This window comes from Malaya genurostris, chromosome 1 (genome assembly GCF_030247185.1).
Source record: "Malaya genurostris strain Urasoe2022 chromosome 1, Malgen_1.1, whole genome shotgun sequence".
NCBI lineage: Eukaryota > Metazoa > Arthropoda > Insecta > Diptera > Culicidae > Malaya > Malaya genurostris.
Window position 1 is genome coordinate 163073804 of NC_080570.1, and position 16187 is coordinate 163089990.

Here is a 16187-nt window from a genome sequence, read left to right on the forward strand (position 1 = left end):
CCGTTGTTGAGAAATCGAAGTGAGTTCCGGTTTTTGAGCTTTTCTTCACTATTACCGGTGCGTTTGGAAGCAGAAACCGGACACTAGTAGTCCCCAAAGTAGATTTATATATCCACCAACTAACAAGGTTTGCCAACTGAAGAATTTACCAGTGAATTTTAGAAAAATGTGCACCTCGTTTCGCCATCGATATTTCTATATGAGAAAGGCAAAAAGAATACAAAGACTCTAAGCAATTCATCTTTTGCCGAGATTTAGCGAAAAAAAATGTGTACGAAATTTTTTTGTGAGAGAAGGGAAAACACCAAATCTTTGCTATTACATTCTTTCTGCGGAATTTGACCATTTTGTTTAAGCAGACTTTGCAGTCGAGCTTCCCAAACAATCTACGTCTACATTTTAATTGAATCTAGTTTTGCCTCGTCACTTTGATTTACCATTTTGCAAATCTGGCAGCACTGCTGTTTCGATTACAGAGTGAATCCATATGCGACGTTTACCACCTACTCATCCACTAAATCGAGCTGATATGAGTGAACTGTTTTTTTTTTACGCTACGGAAAGGATGACGAGCTGGTAATTCAGGACTCGGATTTTGGAGTAAGAGAACGCCAACAACGTGCATATTCATTCATTGATGTATTGGTGTATGCTTTTGCTAACTTCTCCCTTCGTCAGATGATGAATGAAAACGTGGTCTTGAATGAATTTTGGAGTGTGGGAAATCGGTGACATCGTTACGTCCGTTGAAATTGATGGACTTGTTCGGTCATGCATGAGCAATGGGTTATTATGGAGAAACTAGAACCAAGTAGGCGGTGTTTTTCGTTGACTTCCGACTATATTTGTTTTTGTTTTGTTTCGGGGAGCAATTGGGAGAAATGGCGTTAGAATTCAGGAAAATAACTGTTCTTTTACTGCTTCTCGTAAGATATGATTTATTTCGACGTTAAGTGTTATAAAGAATTTTTCTTCCAGATCTAACTAAATCAAGATACGTGGAAGCAGTTATCTATAAATAATTGCTTGAGTCACTTTCCGGGGTGACGTGAAAGTATTGAAACGCGTGACTCATTGGATTGTACAGCTCGTTACGACCTATCGGAAGAGTGTTGCTTTCCTGTTGCTGAATACTGATTGGTCTAATATTTCCTTTCGCAATTCACAAATGCTCTGAAGACCACAAGAAGATAAAACGTTTCAGTTGCTTCCCATTCACCCGAACTTTATTAGATCATTTATTCTCATGCAGACACAAAAAAAAGTGAAACATTTATTCACAGATAAAAGCAGATGCACTTGAAGGCCATGTATGCCATCACCAGCTGGGTCACCGCATAGCTCAACAACCGTGCCGGTTGTGGCACCACGAACACCGCATATACGATACTGTGAACGATACGACTGATGGCCGCTATCCGGATGAGATTGGCAGCCAGGGTTGGATCTGGTCGGGTCAGTAGGTACAGAAAAGCCACCAGGAAGAAGGGCAGTATGTTTTCCAGGTCGTTGCGATGGGCTCTGCAGAAAATTAAATGTTTCAAAAACCAATCAACCCAATGTTCGTTGTTCCCCGACCGGACATGGTACCAACCTGCGTACTCGTTCGACCTGAGGATCGTCGAATATGGGCTTCGCTGTAGGGCTGATCATTGCAGCATCCTCGCGGTTGGCAACCACCTGTAATTGGAATGGGATCGATTAACACGTGCTTTTTTTTGTTTGTTCGGTTGGTGTAGAAGTACTTTGGTCTCGAATCAATCATTGGAGATATGATAAGATGTTTTGTTTCTCACAATCACGCTGACACAGGTACTCGTTTCCGATCATGGCGTCAGACAACTCGTTTTCTGTACGATTGAACCAAGCGCTACCGTAAGCCGTTTGCGAAAGTAAATAAACACATTCATATGATGCTTCTTGGGAACGATTAACAAAGTAAACCAAACGGGGAAGGGTTTTTTTTATCAAGGCATATTCCGTTATCAGTTTCCGGTTTCGTACTGCAGTTTCAGTATAAATCCAAATCAATATCATAAACTTGTAACCGCAAATTATTATTGATTTTATATAGTTTCACCAAAGTACGTTAATCAAAGTCGACCCGTTTTCAGTGCATGCAATTGACTAGATTTGTTTGTTGTTATCTGACAACCTTCTGTGATAGCATTGAAAACGTAAAAGTAAAATACGTGATCCATAAGCTTTGTTTATTCGCGTGAATCAATCGTGTCAAAAAATCTTGCAAAGCTGATAGAAATAACGCATTGAAGTTTGTCGATAGCCGAGGAGAGATATGGACAAATTGTCCGGCAGGCAACCAACAAATGCTTCGCGCCGTACCTATTGTTTGCTCGATCGCAGCGATGACACCCAGCTGCCGCTGCACGCGAGCGATGCTGTACTCACAGTTCGCAATTTAATACAACATGCTTGTATTAACACACATTTATTTCATGCAGACCGTAAACTTATTTATTGTAAATTTATATTAAACTTTCAACTTATATTAAAACATTTGAACTTAAACTAGAACACAGTAAATTAGGACGCGATGTCCCTTCGATCGTAGGTAGTCATGCACTGATCTCTGCCTATCATCGATGGTGATAATAACCCTTCAAGAAGGCGCACTTGATCAATTGTTTGATCATCGCTCGTATAACGGTAAGATACGGGTGAATTAATTCGATGTATGAGTTGTATCTCGGGATACACGAAACAGTGGGATTATAGAAGCGAACATATTGCCCCCGCAGAAATAACAATTTCTGAACCGATTATTGACGTTGTATGGATCCATCTTCGTTATGGTAAATTTATCGTGGACTATGGCCTTCCTGTAGCTCATCCCGCGTGGACTCTATATTTGGAGGGCCTTGAACATTTAGTCGATTTCCGTTGAAAGACGTGTGGTTGTAGGTTGACGCTATGTTGATCCGTTCCTCGGAAACATCGAAGTGTTGATCTGCCTCGCAGAAACCGTCGTAGTTGACTATGATGAATTAGCTTGAACGTTAGCATGATGTCTTCATTGATGATGTTGATTCAGTTGTCTCGATCGGGAGAATGCAAATCTTTGCAGCGGGACGTGTGATGATGCCATTTGCAGTCTGGAGTGTCACAACGCGAACAACGCCGTCTTTACCAGGATGCAGTTCACGGACACGCGCCATTGGCCAACGCATCGGTGGAAGGTTCTCTTCTAGAATAATGACAAGTTGATCGGTTTGTAGTTTCACAGGTGGTTTGTACCATTTTGTGCGTGGTTGGAGTGTTGCAAGATACTCAACGTGCCATCGCTTCCAGATGTCTTGCAGAATTTTTTGAATTTGCTGCCATTGATGTAGCCTATTAAACGGAATTGAGTCGTAGTTGTTGTCAGGAACAGAATTGAGCGCAGTTCCGATTAAAAAATGCCCAGGTGTTAGAGCCTGCAGATCTGATGGATCTTCGTAAAGTTTTGTAAGAGGACGTGAATTAAGGCAACATTCAATCTGCGTTAAAAGTGTCTCCATATCGTCAAAGTCGAGTTTCCTGTCACCCAGCACTCGGACAAAATGTTTTTGAGCCGAGTTTATGGCTGCCTCCCAGAGGCCGCCAAAGTGAGAGCCTCTTGGAGGGTTGAAATGCCAACGTATTCCGCAGTCAGAACATTCTCGGGCCATACTATGTTTAAATTCCTTCGCACGAATCAACCGTCGGATGTCGTTGGCTGCACCGACGAAATTCCTTCCGTTATCAGTCCAAACATCAGAACATAACCCTCTTCTTGAAACGAAGCGACGAAAGGCTTGCAGAAACTTGACTGTAGTAAGGTCAACGACTAGCTCTAAATGAGCGGCTTTCGTGGAGAAGCAGACAAACACTGCAACATATGCCTTCGGTGGTGCATCACGTCGGTGTCTAGGTTTGAGATGTATAGGTCCCCAAAAATCAATTCCAACTGTGGAGAACGGTCTTGATGCGGTTACTCTTGAAGACGGAAGCTCGGACATAAATTGCTCGACTAACTTCGGCTTGGCTCGAAAACAGGTTACACATGCGTGTATAATACGACGCACTACACTACGACCTCCTAGAATCCAGAATCGAAGCCTAATGGTGTTTGTCAAGAGCTGCACAGCTGCGTGCAGCAAACGTTGATGGTAGCAACAAATTAATAGCTTGGAGAATTGGTGAGATCCTGGCAGCAGGATCTGATGTTTGGAATCGAACGAAACGGTGGCGCGATCCAGCCGCCCACCGATACGAATAACGTTATCTGTTCCTATTATCGGATGAAACCAACGGAGACGAGAATTTGAAGCTACTGTCTGTGTTTCCTGCAATGACTTCCATTCTGCAGGGAAACTATCCCGTTGAACCAGCCGAACGAGTGTTAGCTCTGCGTCTCTGATTTCCGATGTCGTGAGGGTTGAAAACATTCGTTCCTTCTTTTCCGATCGAAGGTTTTTAGCGAAACGCTGACAATAAGCTGTTGTACGAAGAAGACGCTGATAATCCGAAAATCGAGAGGTATACTCTTCAATGAATGAAACTGACAGAGAAGTTGCTGCCAACATGGATCTTCGCGCCTCGTTCATAGTATCTGAACTGTCTACTCTTTCAAAGATTTGAACAGGCCAAAATTCCTTATGCTTCTTAAGCCACGGCGATCCTTGCCACCAAAGTTCACACTTCAAGATATCATCTGCCGGAAGCCCTCTGGAAACGATATCCGCTGGATTTTCCGCTCCTGCTACGTGATTCCATTCGCAGTTCTGTGTGGCATGCTGAATCTTCGACACTCGGTTAGCGACAAACGTTGACCACGTCGATGGAGGAGATTTCAACCAACTTAGGACTGTTGTTGAGTCTACCCAGAAATATGTTCTCACTGTAGTACGCAACGACTTCGAAATCTTCTCGTACAATTCTGCAGATAGCAGAGCCCCACAGAGCTCAAGACGTGGGATGGACTGCTGTTTAATAGGTGCTACTCGAGATCGCGATGTTAGAAGTGCTATTTTTATCTCTCCTGCTGCATTCATCGAACGAATGTAGGCACAAGAGCCATATGCGAGCTCGGAAGCGTCTGAAAAAATATGAAGTTCGAAGATAGTTGTATTGGGAAGTACAATCAGCCTTTCGATGCGTAGTTCTAGTAATAGGGGTAACTGAGAGCAATATGAGATCCACTTATTTTTCATATTTTCTGGAAGTTCTTGATCCCAATCGATCGATTTACTGTTTTCGTTCTTCAAGCTCCACAGTGCCTGCATGAAGATTTTTGCAATTACTATTACCGGACTCACTAAACCTAGTGGGTCGAACAATTTCGCTATGCAGGAGAGTGTAGTACGTTTGGTAATAGCTGTAGAAGAATCAAAGCAAGGCGTTTCAAAATAATATTTCAGACAATCTGCTTGTGGTTCCCAATGTAATCCAAGTGATTTAATGGTCTGATCCTGGCTAAACTCGACAGTCTGTTTCAGGGCTCGATTATCTTCTGGTATACCTTCTAGTGCGCCCAAAGAATTACTGGCCCACTTTCGAAGCTGTAATCCAGCTGAACCAAACATTGCTTCCATTTGAGTACGCAGTTCAATGGCCTCTTCGACGTTTTTTCCACCTGAGAGAAAGTCGTCCACATAAAAATCCTCACACGTGGCTTTGGCTGCGATAGGATACTTCAGTTGTTCATCCTTCGCCAGCTGTTGAAGGACTCGTGTTGCTAGGTACGGAGCAGCAGCGGTTCCGTAGGTTACCGTTTTCAACTCATAAATTTCGATTGATTCAGCCGGTGACGAACGCCAGAAAATTCTTTGTAACGGCGTATCTTCCTCATGCAGTCGAACTTGCCGAAACATTTTTGCAACATCTGCAACCAGCATTATCGGATGTATACGAGATCGCATGATAATGGAACGCAAATCTTCTTGAATAATTGGTCCTACTAGCATGACGTCGTTAAGTGATAGTCCTGTTTCACTCTTGCATGATGCATCAAACACGACCCGAAGCTTGGTCGTACTGCTTGCTTCTCGAATTACAGGATGGTGTGGTAAGAAGAATGATGGTTTTGTTTCTGCTTGTACTGGACTAATGCGCTTCATATGCCCGAGCCGTATGTACTCCTCCATAAATTCGCGATATTGACTAGCAAGCCTAGCATCGCGACCTAATCGACGCTCGATGAGACGAAATCGATGAAATGCTGTTTGTTTATTATCTCCCAATTTGCTCAGTTCTTCGCATTTCAGTGGAAGACGAACGCAATATCGACCATCGATGTCGCGGGAAACAGTGTCTCGAAAGTGATTTTCGCAAAGCGTTTCCTGTATTGAGTATGCTGGCGATGCGTCATCTTCAATGATCCAACATTTTTCCATTGCACGATGTATATCTGACAGAGTAGCAACGTTACAAGCTACGGGGGAATGATTGACGACAATTTCCATCCTTCCGGTGACGACCCAGCCAAAGACTGAATTTATAAGGCATGGCAAAGTCTCACCCAATGGAATTCGACCTGCCACAGTGAAGAGATCGAAGAATACTTCTGCACCTAACACAACGTCAACTGTCCCTGGTTCATAAAAGGAAGGATCCGCCAGTTGAATTCCAGACGGAATGACCCATTTAGAGGCATCAATAGCTAGAGACGGTAGATCGACTGTCACCTTGGGAAGCACGAACAAATCTATCACATCGCAATATGTTGAAATTCGGGACTTTATCGTCGATCTAAATTTAAACTGTACTGATGTAGATGATTGTCCTATACCTGCAATAGGGAGATCAACCCTACTTCGACGAACGCTCATTCGCTGACAAATGCTTTCGCTAGCAAAGCAGCATTCACTTCCCGAATCTAGTAGTGCTCTAACTGGATACTCGCTTCCCTTGTCGTCAACAAGGATGATTATAGCTGTTGCTAACAGAATCCTGTTTCTTAAATTACTACTTGCATTGCAGCTAACCACACCTGTATGAGTAGCTGGTGTTGATGAAACTCCAATAGGATGGTTTGGAAGTTTTGATGCATCCGACTGGTTGAGCTGTGGTGTGATAGTTGCTGTTTGGCTACTGCCTTCCATTCCTTGGGATGGGCATAATTGGGTATGATGACGTCCGCGGCATTTGCGGCAGCTACCTTCAGAGGAACAAGCCCTCGCCATATGTCCACGGCGTAAACAGTTTCTGCATAATTGGTTGCGACGAACGAACTGCTCCTTTTCATGTGCTGTATACTGCGAAAACGTCTCACATTGATAGATGGAATGCGATCCACTACAAACTGGACAATTACGCATGTTTCCTTGTATAGTTCCATGGTAACCAGTGCGTTGTGAAGTTAGTTTTTTGTGACTATTTGTGACAGCGTGTCTCCAGATTTGTGAACCACCGTTTGCAGAACATTGACTCGACGTTGAAGAAATTCTATCAACTGACTGAATTTCGTCGTTTGATTCATCTCGGCATATTCCTCCCAATCTCGCCTTGTAATTGTATCCAAACGAGTGCTCAGAAAATGAATGAGCAACACATCCCAATGTTCCGTACGTTCGCCCAGCTGCTTCAGAATTTTTACGTTCGCCTCAAATTTTTCAATTAAGGAATGCAACTCCAATGATGCTTCTCGTTTCATGCAGGGAAAGTCAAATAAAGACTGCACGTAAGTACGCTTCAGACGACGAGGATTGGAAAAGTGCTCCTCAAGCATTTTCCACGCAACTGGGTATTGTTCATTGCATATGGGAATTGTTTGTATTAGTTTGAGCGCCTCACCAGTTAATGAAGAGCGCAAATAGTAAAACTTCTGTATTGTAGATAAGTGTGTAGAGGAATGAACAAGTGATATGAACAGATCATGAAAATTCAACCATGTTTCAAAGTCTCCACTAAACACGGGTAATCTTACGTCGGGCAATTTAACATGGGGTATTTGATGGGTTGGTTCTGGCATCGATCGTTGAGGGTTTTGAGAGTTCATGCTGGGTTTGCTGTACAGTAGAAGCTTGCCTTTAACGCGATAGTACGCCTTTTCAAATTCTGTACGTTCCTTCAAGTAGGCTTCTAGGATTTCCTCGTTTTCTTCCGTGCCTTCTAACTCGCCCTGTACCTGGTTGAATTCATTCCACAATGCAACAAAATTTTCTAGCCGGACCGATACCTCTACAGTGTCTCGCTCTTCTTGATAATTTGTGACGAAAGAAGTGATTTCCGTAAATGATGTGATTATGCTGCGTTTTCGATTTTTCAGTGAACGCAGTTTGCGTTCTATCGCCGACATTTCGTTGCACAGTCACCTACAAGCGAAAGACCGCGTAGACCGAAACAATAAATAGTTAAAATGGAACCTCAATTACCTGATTGAGGCCAATGGATGCCTTGAATAAACTGTTGTTTTTTAAGAATTAGATCCGTCTTCCGAAACGCCCAGAACCTTCAAAATGGCCGACAAATGGTGTGCTCGATCGAAAGGAATGGTGAGCCCAAATTAATGTAAATTGCTCTTAGTGCGACTCGTGATGAAGAAGAAGTTTAGTCCTATTACGGCAAATGATGCTTATCCGTCACATAGAAATTTAAGATTCGGTAGACCAATTAACTTAAATAGAAGTATTGGAACCGCACTCACCTTAGTGAGGCATTATGAATGCCTTGTACTTGTTATTCTACAATGGCGCGTCCGCCATACTATTTTGAGTTATGCGAAAAGCATATGCCGGGTAGACGGATGATTCCTATCGACGTCTATCCGGTTCGAAGGACCATGTCGATAGCCGAGGAGAGATATGGACAAATTGTCCGGCAGGCAACCAACAAATGCTTCGCGCCGTACCTATTGTTTGCTCGATCGCAGCGATGACACCCAGCTGCCGCTGCACGCGAGCGATGCTGTACTCACAGTTCGCAATTTAATACAACATGCTTGTATTAACACACATTTATTTCATGCAGACCGTAAACTTATTTATTGTAAATTTATATTAAACTTTCAACTTATATTAAAACATTTGAACTTAAACTAGAACACAGTAAATTAGGACGCGATGTCCCTTCGATCGTAGGTAGTCATGCACTGATCTCTGCCTATCATCGATGGTGATAATAACCCTTCAAGAAGGCGCACTTGATCAATTGTTTGATCATCGCTCGTATAACGGTAAGATACGGGTGAATTAATTCGATGTATGAGTTGTATCTCGGGATACACGAAACAGTGGGATTATAGAAGCGAACAAAGTTGTTTATACCAAAACCGTACAAACCGGTGATCCAAAACTTAGAACTAGTGGGACAAAATTGGTTCCCGAGCAGATCGCTATGTTCCGGTATTTATTAGATTTTTTTCCAACCGACAAAAATCATACCATGCTAAAGACAATTTCCACATGCTGTCCGATTTGGGAAATTGTTGAAGACATACACCGTTGTTACGGTCGCACGGATTTCGCGATTTTCGCGGATTTATCGCGGTTTCTGAAAGGATGCTATGGCGTGAATTGAAAAATTTTGGAACTTTTCCTGGAACATGGAAGAAATCCTATTTGAAATGATCTCCAAGTTAAGTAGACTGGGATTAAACGGATCATTTTTGAATTGGCTTCGATCATATCTAACTGGTAATGAAATGATAGTGAAAATAGGAGCCTGTACAACCCCACCATTTGCTGTTACCTCTGAAGTTTCTCAAGGAAGTCACCTTGGACTGTTTATAACTTTATTGTATCTCAACGATCTAAATTTTTCGATCAAGTGTATGAAACTATCCTTCGTCGATAACATTCATATTTCATAATTCAAAATGGTTTTAAATGCCACTAAATGCTTCGTTATCTCTTTTAGTATCAAAAACTCTGAATAAGAATAATAGTTCGACTATTATATTCCACAAACTGTTCTCGAACGCGCATCGTCTGTTAAGGACCTAACAGTTCGGCTGAAAAGTTAGTATCGTTTAATAGAAACAAACATTTTTTTTGCGAAAATTCGTTTTTATTATTCAACATAATTGCCATCAGAGGCGATACAGCGATTATAGCGATCTTCCAACTTTTCGATACCATTTTTGTAGTACGATTTGTCCTTTGCCTCAAAATAGGCCTCAGTTTCAGCGATTACCTCTTCATTGCTTCTAAATTTTTTACCAGCGAGCATTCTCTTGAGGTCTGAGAACAGGAAAAAGTCACTGGGGGCCAAATCTGGAGAATACAGTGGATGAGGGAGCAATTCGAATCCCAATTCGTTCAATTTCAGCATGGTTTTCATCGACTCGTGACACGGTGCATTGTCTTGATGAAACAAAGCTTTTTTCTTCTTCAAATGAGGCATTTTTTTTAAATTTCGTCCTTCAAACGCTCTAATAACGCTGTATAATAGTCACTGTTGATGGTTTTTCCCTTTTCAAGGTAGTAGATGAAAATTATATCATGCGAATCCCAAAATACAGACGCCATAACCATACCGGCCGATTGTTGAGTCTTTCCACGCTTTGGGTTCGGTTCATCGCGTGCAGTCCACTCAGCTGACTATCGATTGGACTCCGGAGTGAAGTGATGGAGCCATGTTTCGTCCATTGTTATATATCGACGAAAAAAATCGGTTTTATTTTGATATAACAGCTCCAAACACTGCTCAGAATCATCAATTCGTTGTTGTTTTTGATCGATTGTGAGCTCACGCGGCACCCATTTAGCACAAAGCTTTCTCATATCCTAATATTCGTGAATAATATGTCCAACACGTTCCTTTGATATCTTTAGGGTGTCAGCTATCTCGATCAACTTCACTTTACGGTCATTGAAAATCATTTTGTGGATTTTTTTCACCTTTTCATCGGTAACAGCCTCTTTTGGACGTCCACTGCGTTCATCGTCTTCGGTGCTCATATGACCAGTACGAAATTTTGCAAACCACTTACGAATTGTTGCTTCGCCCGGTGCAGAGTCTGGATAACACTCATCAAGCCATTTTTTGGTATCGGCGGCACTTTTTTTCATCAAAAAGTAGTGTTTCATCAACACACGAAATTCCTTTTTTTTCATTTTTTTCACAATAACATAAGTAGCTTCACTCAAAATGCAATATCTCGCAAACTAATAATCAGACAGCTGTCAAATTTATACACGTATCTATGGCAAGGTGATGGACTCTCTTGTATCTTGTTCAATATTGCTTTGGAAGGTGTGATTCGAAGAGCGAGGATCGAAACGAGTGACGATATTGATATTGTGACACGTAACCTTGAGAAGACGACGGAAACATACATCGGACTGAAAGTTGAAGCTAGGCGTATCGGACTGGCCATAAATGCGTCAAAAACAAAATACATGAGAGGAAGAGGCTCTAGAGAAGAAACACTACGCCTCCCACCACAAATATTGATAGAGGGTGACGATATCGAGGTGGTTGACGAGTTCGTGTATTTGGGCTTACTGGTGACCGCCGATAAAGACACCAGTAGAGAAATTCATAGACGTATTTTGGCAGGGAATCGTGCGTACTTTGGACTCAGAAAAACCCTTCGATCGAGAAAAGTACTCCAACGCACGAAATTGACCATCTACAAAACGCTCATTAGACCGGTTGTTCTCTATGGCCACGAGACCTGGAGTATGTTGGCAGAGGACCAACGCGCTCTCAGTGTTTTCGAAAGAAAGGTACTGAGGACCATCTATGGCGGAGTGCAGATGGAAAACGGAACGTGGAGACGGCGTATGAATCACGAATTGCAACAGCTGCTAGGAGAACCACCCATCGTACGAACAGCTAAAATCGGACGTCTACGATGGGCTAGTCATGTCATAAGGATGTCGGACGACAGCCCAGTGAAAATGGTTCTTGAATCTAATCCGACTGGTACAAGAAGAAGAGGAGCGCAGCGAGCAAGGTGGATCGATCAAGTGGAGGGTGATCTCAGAAGCGTCCGTGCCTTGAGTGGCTGGCGACGAGCAGCCATGGACCGAGTTATGTGGAGACGTATGCTTGATACAGCAAAGGACACCCCAGGACTATAGCTGTTAGATAAGGTATTCACTACACTGAAACAGTATTCTTTCTTGGATTCAGAACCTGGACCGAAATGGAGTAACTTGACCTAACCTCTAAATATGGATTTGAGATCTGAGTTCAGAATCTGAACTTCAATTCTGGACCAGAGTTCTTAGTCTGGACCTGGATTCTGCAACGAGATAGTGAACCTCAACTCTTGACCTATGGATATGAATTCTTGATAGAGTTTTTACCTGAACCTGGAAAATAATTCTGGACATGGAATTTGGCTCTGGGCCAGAATCCTGATCCCGGATTTGGATGCAGAACCGGAACTCCTGTCAGAGTTTTGGAACCTGAAACTAAATCCTGAACCTTGACTCTACACCTAAATTCTGGACCTGGATTTTTAAGCGGAATTCGGGATACGAATTCTGGGACTAAATTTTGGACCTGGGTTCTAGACTTGAGCTTCTGAATTCATAGATTTCCGTGACCTGAATTCCTGAACTTCAGTTTTGGACATGAATTCTTATCCCAGTACTAGATTCTGAAGTAATTTTGGATCTGAATCTCAACTCTGATCCGGGAAGCAGGATACTGGACCTTAGTTCTGTATTTGAACAAGATTTCGGACTCGAATTCTGAAAACTCAACAGAGATCCTAGGCATAGCCGTGAATCATGAATGTGGATTTGGATTCTAATTCTGAATTCTGAACCTGAACCGTATTTTGGATGAACTGAATTTGGAAAAAAGCCATGATTTGAATTCCTAATGAAACATTTAAACTTTTTTCACTCATTCTTATTTGATCAAGTTTTTGCCGTAACACCATTTTAGCATTCATTTTCTTCACAAGAATTCAATGATTTACTAATCACATAATTCTTACAACTAATAGATTGGCTTGGTTCTGGATTGTATTCCGCAAAGATATATTGAAATTTTTTCACATTTACTCAAGGTCTATCTTAGAAAGGTTTTTTTTTAATTAGTGAAGCCCACTATTTGCGACTCATTCCCAACCTGTCGTCAATTTTGAGTTTACTACCCACTAAAAATGAGCTAGAGTCCACCAGTGGGCTGTGGGAACCACTTTGAGAACCACTGATCTAAAGCTACATATATTTTTGGAACTGTAATATTGTTCAACTAATGCAGTCAATCGAAACGGGGAGAAGTACTACCAGTAAGGTGTATTGAATGACGACGATGAACCGAGTTATTTGGAGAAAATTTTGTAAAGTCCGACTGCGAAAGCAAAGTTTTAGGAAGCTTGCATACAAGTTGAAATCAAGACCATATGACGAAGAAACTGTCAAACACCTGCACGTATGCACCACGAACTGCAGCATTTTTCTTACGATGAAATGAAGTCAAAAATAACTGGATTTAGAATGACACGTTTCACGTCAGGAAGCGATAGTGTTCCAACGAACAGTATAATAAATGACAAAACCATGGCGACACCTTTTGAAATGACCTTAGCTCATCTGACTTACCCCCTTGCGTACTCTTATCAGCGATGTTAGCTGTGACAAGGCCAGCATTTTCAGCACCAGTATGATGCTCCAGAAGGCGTACGTCCGGAATAGTTCCGTGTCCAAGTTTTCCCAGATGATAGTGGCCATGCTTGCAAATTTGATATTCTTTGGTAATTCTTCGACTAAACTTGCACTTTCTTTTCTGTAGCGAGCTGCTTTTACCGAACTGCTGGCTTTCGACTTCGAACTAAAACTAATGCCTAAACATTAACTTTCTCACTGCTAAACCGTTATGTTGTTTTTTCTAGAAAAAGCTTAGCTAGTAGAGGCACGTCTACGCACAGTCTCGTGCCGAAATCAACAAGGGACTGGTTCAAAATGAGAGACGCTCAAACGGTGTTGAATTTATACCATCTCTTCTTCAGTTGTATCTGCTCTTTTGTGATGTCTGGCGGAAGACAAACTGAACACATGGCTAGCGGTGAGCAAGCAGTTATTCATCGTAATACGCACATCACTTCGCACCGATAATAACCTCGGTCATTTCGAAGATCGAAAATACGATCGTGGGTTTACAGGCAAAAAAAAAGTTCAGACAGAACGTTTGGGAGATTATTTTACAGCAATGTCATTGTCGATTATAAAACTTGTTTTCCATACAGGATTTACTGAGATATCGAATCGCTTGATAACAGATTTTTTATCAATACTTTTTTCGTATGAGTTTAGGTCAATGAATTAAACACATTCGTTCAGTTTTCAAACGTTTTATAAAAAACACCATGCAATTGTTTCAGCCATAAACAGTAGGAAAAAGGCTTAAATAGTACCACCATCCTACAGGAAGAACGTAACCGTCATGACTGTCATGTAGAGACTGGCAACGAACGGAACGAAAAAGGCGATCGCTCTAGCTGGTTGCGGGATGACCACCACGGCGTAAACCAGTGTGTGTAGAATCCGAGCCGCAGCTACGGCACGGAAAATATTCGTGGCAATCCACACGTCCGGATTGGTCAGAATGTAGAAGAATGCAATCACGAAGTACGGCAGAATGTTCTCCAGATCGTTGCGGTGAGCTCTGTAAAAAGGACATCGTGTGTGGTGTTATGAAATTTCGATTTTTTATTTAAATGCACGGCTTGACTTTTGTTCGAATACTGGAAAAAGATATTGAATCAGTGATATATGATTTGCATTGAATGTACCTTCGAACTCGTTCTACATCAGGATCGTCAAACTTCAGTTTCAACTTTGGCATTGTAGCTATATCTTCTGGGTTGACAAAAGCCTACAAAAAATTGTATAAAAATTATAAACAATGAAAAGTACATTTTATTAGTAGAATATTAAAGTTATCTGCAACAACAGAAAAAAAACTGCTGCATCATTATATGTGCCGCGCACGCACTAACACATAGTAGACCGGCATTTGCTGCTCTCCCTTCAGTTCAGTTCGGTCTTAGTTCAAGGCCAACTTTGTGTATGGACAGCAGCATCGCGAATGTGTTGCGTAATAACGATGATTTTCACGATAAAGCAAAAAAAACAACTACCATGCGCGATGTCACGCTCCATAGCAAACTCACCTTCTTACGGAAACGCTGAAGACCTGTCAGGATGGACATAATCAGCATTTTGCCGACCAACACAGCGGACCAGAAAACGTACGCCCGGTAAACCTCTTCGTTGACATTGTTGAAAAGCTGGACCATTTTGACTGTTTTGTGCGTTGTTTCCGTGAAACTGAACGGCACATCCACTAAATAAGACCGTTTATCTCTGACTGAAATATTGCGCGGCTAGTTGTTTCACTTACCGGCAAGATAGACGTTGCAATTAACGTTGTCACGAATATGAACGTGAAAGCAGTCAATGTATTGGTGTTGACTGCGTCAGCTCCGATTAGGGGAGGAAAAACAAATTTCTCACAAAGCAAGAATGGCGTAATATGATTATGTTTTTGTATTCGTTCTAAATTCGGTTTTTCTAGCAATTCTAATACCTTTCTATAGACAATGGCAAAACCGGTTTTAATCAATGTAGTGATATAATTTTTCAAATTACTCGTATCCTCGTGAATATCACTGTGAAATTCTTAAAACAAGAAACAATTTGTCCATTCGATAGAAACAGGAAAGTTTGTTCGAGCGTAAACAGTCAAAATCTACAAATCAAAACATCAAATATGACTTACAGATTGGAACAATTTTGAGCCTAGCTTAAAAAAAATCTCTTGCAATCTTTTTTAGCAATAATTTATTCTCAAACGAATGTAAAGCCTGACTTTTTGGATGAAATAACAGTTTTGATAATTTTTTCACCAATGTTTGATGGAAAATTGCTTACATTCTATGAATGAAGATTTTAATTCTCTAATAAAAAAGTTAGCTATACTGCTTCAATGCATTTGTATTAGATCGCGCTACACAAAATAAACAAAACTAAATATTTTCTGTAAAAAAAGCAGTTTTCCCAAAATTAAATAGCTTTACGACAACCTTTCATATCCATTGCCTTTCGCGTGTTACATTTAAGATTCCCATTTTGCGGGATTACTAATAATAGGTACGTAAATATTTATTTCGTAATAATTTCTGTAAGAGAAAATCCATATTAGGAATGTGTTCGTTGCTAATCAAATGTGTTAGTGGAAGTAAGCTGAAAATGAAATAATTTTTCTCGAGGAGTTTTCAGAAAAATTGAAGAGTTTTATAT

The 16187-nt window shown here is 41.4% G+C and overlaps 2 protein-coding genes across 2 annotated transcripts; both read right to left on the reverse strand.

Annotated features, from left to right (window-relative positions):
• Nucleotides 1-961: 961 nt before the first annotated feature.
• On the reverse strand, nt 962-13955 carry LOC131426589 (microsomal glutathione S-transferase 1-like). The gene is made up of 3 exons (XM_058589446.1): nt 13488-13955; nt 1595-1680; nt 962-1521 (listed from the first exon to the last, which is right to left on the reverse strand). Exons 1-3 carry the CDS (start codon nt 13614-13616, stop codon nt 1278-1280), a joined length of 459 nt encoding a protein of 152 aa, XP_058445429.1. The 5' UTR covers nt 13617-13955; the 3' UTR covers nt 962-1277.
• A 265-nt stretch (nt 13956-14220) lies between these two features.
• On the reverse strand, nt 14221-15275 carry LOC131426590 (microsomal glutathione S-transferase 1-like). Its single transcript, XM_058589447.1, has 3 exons — nt 15059-15275; nt 14678-14760; nt 14221-14550 (listed from the first exon to the last, which is right to left on the reverse strand). The coding sequence occupies exons 1-3, from the start codon at nt 15182-15184 to the stop codon at nt 14307-14309; spliced, it is 453 nt and encodes a 150-aa protein (XP_058445430.1). The 5' UTR covers nt 15185-15275; the 3' UTR covers nt 14221-14306.
• Between the last annotated feature and the right edge of the window lie 912 nt (nt 15276-16187).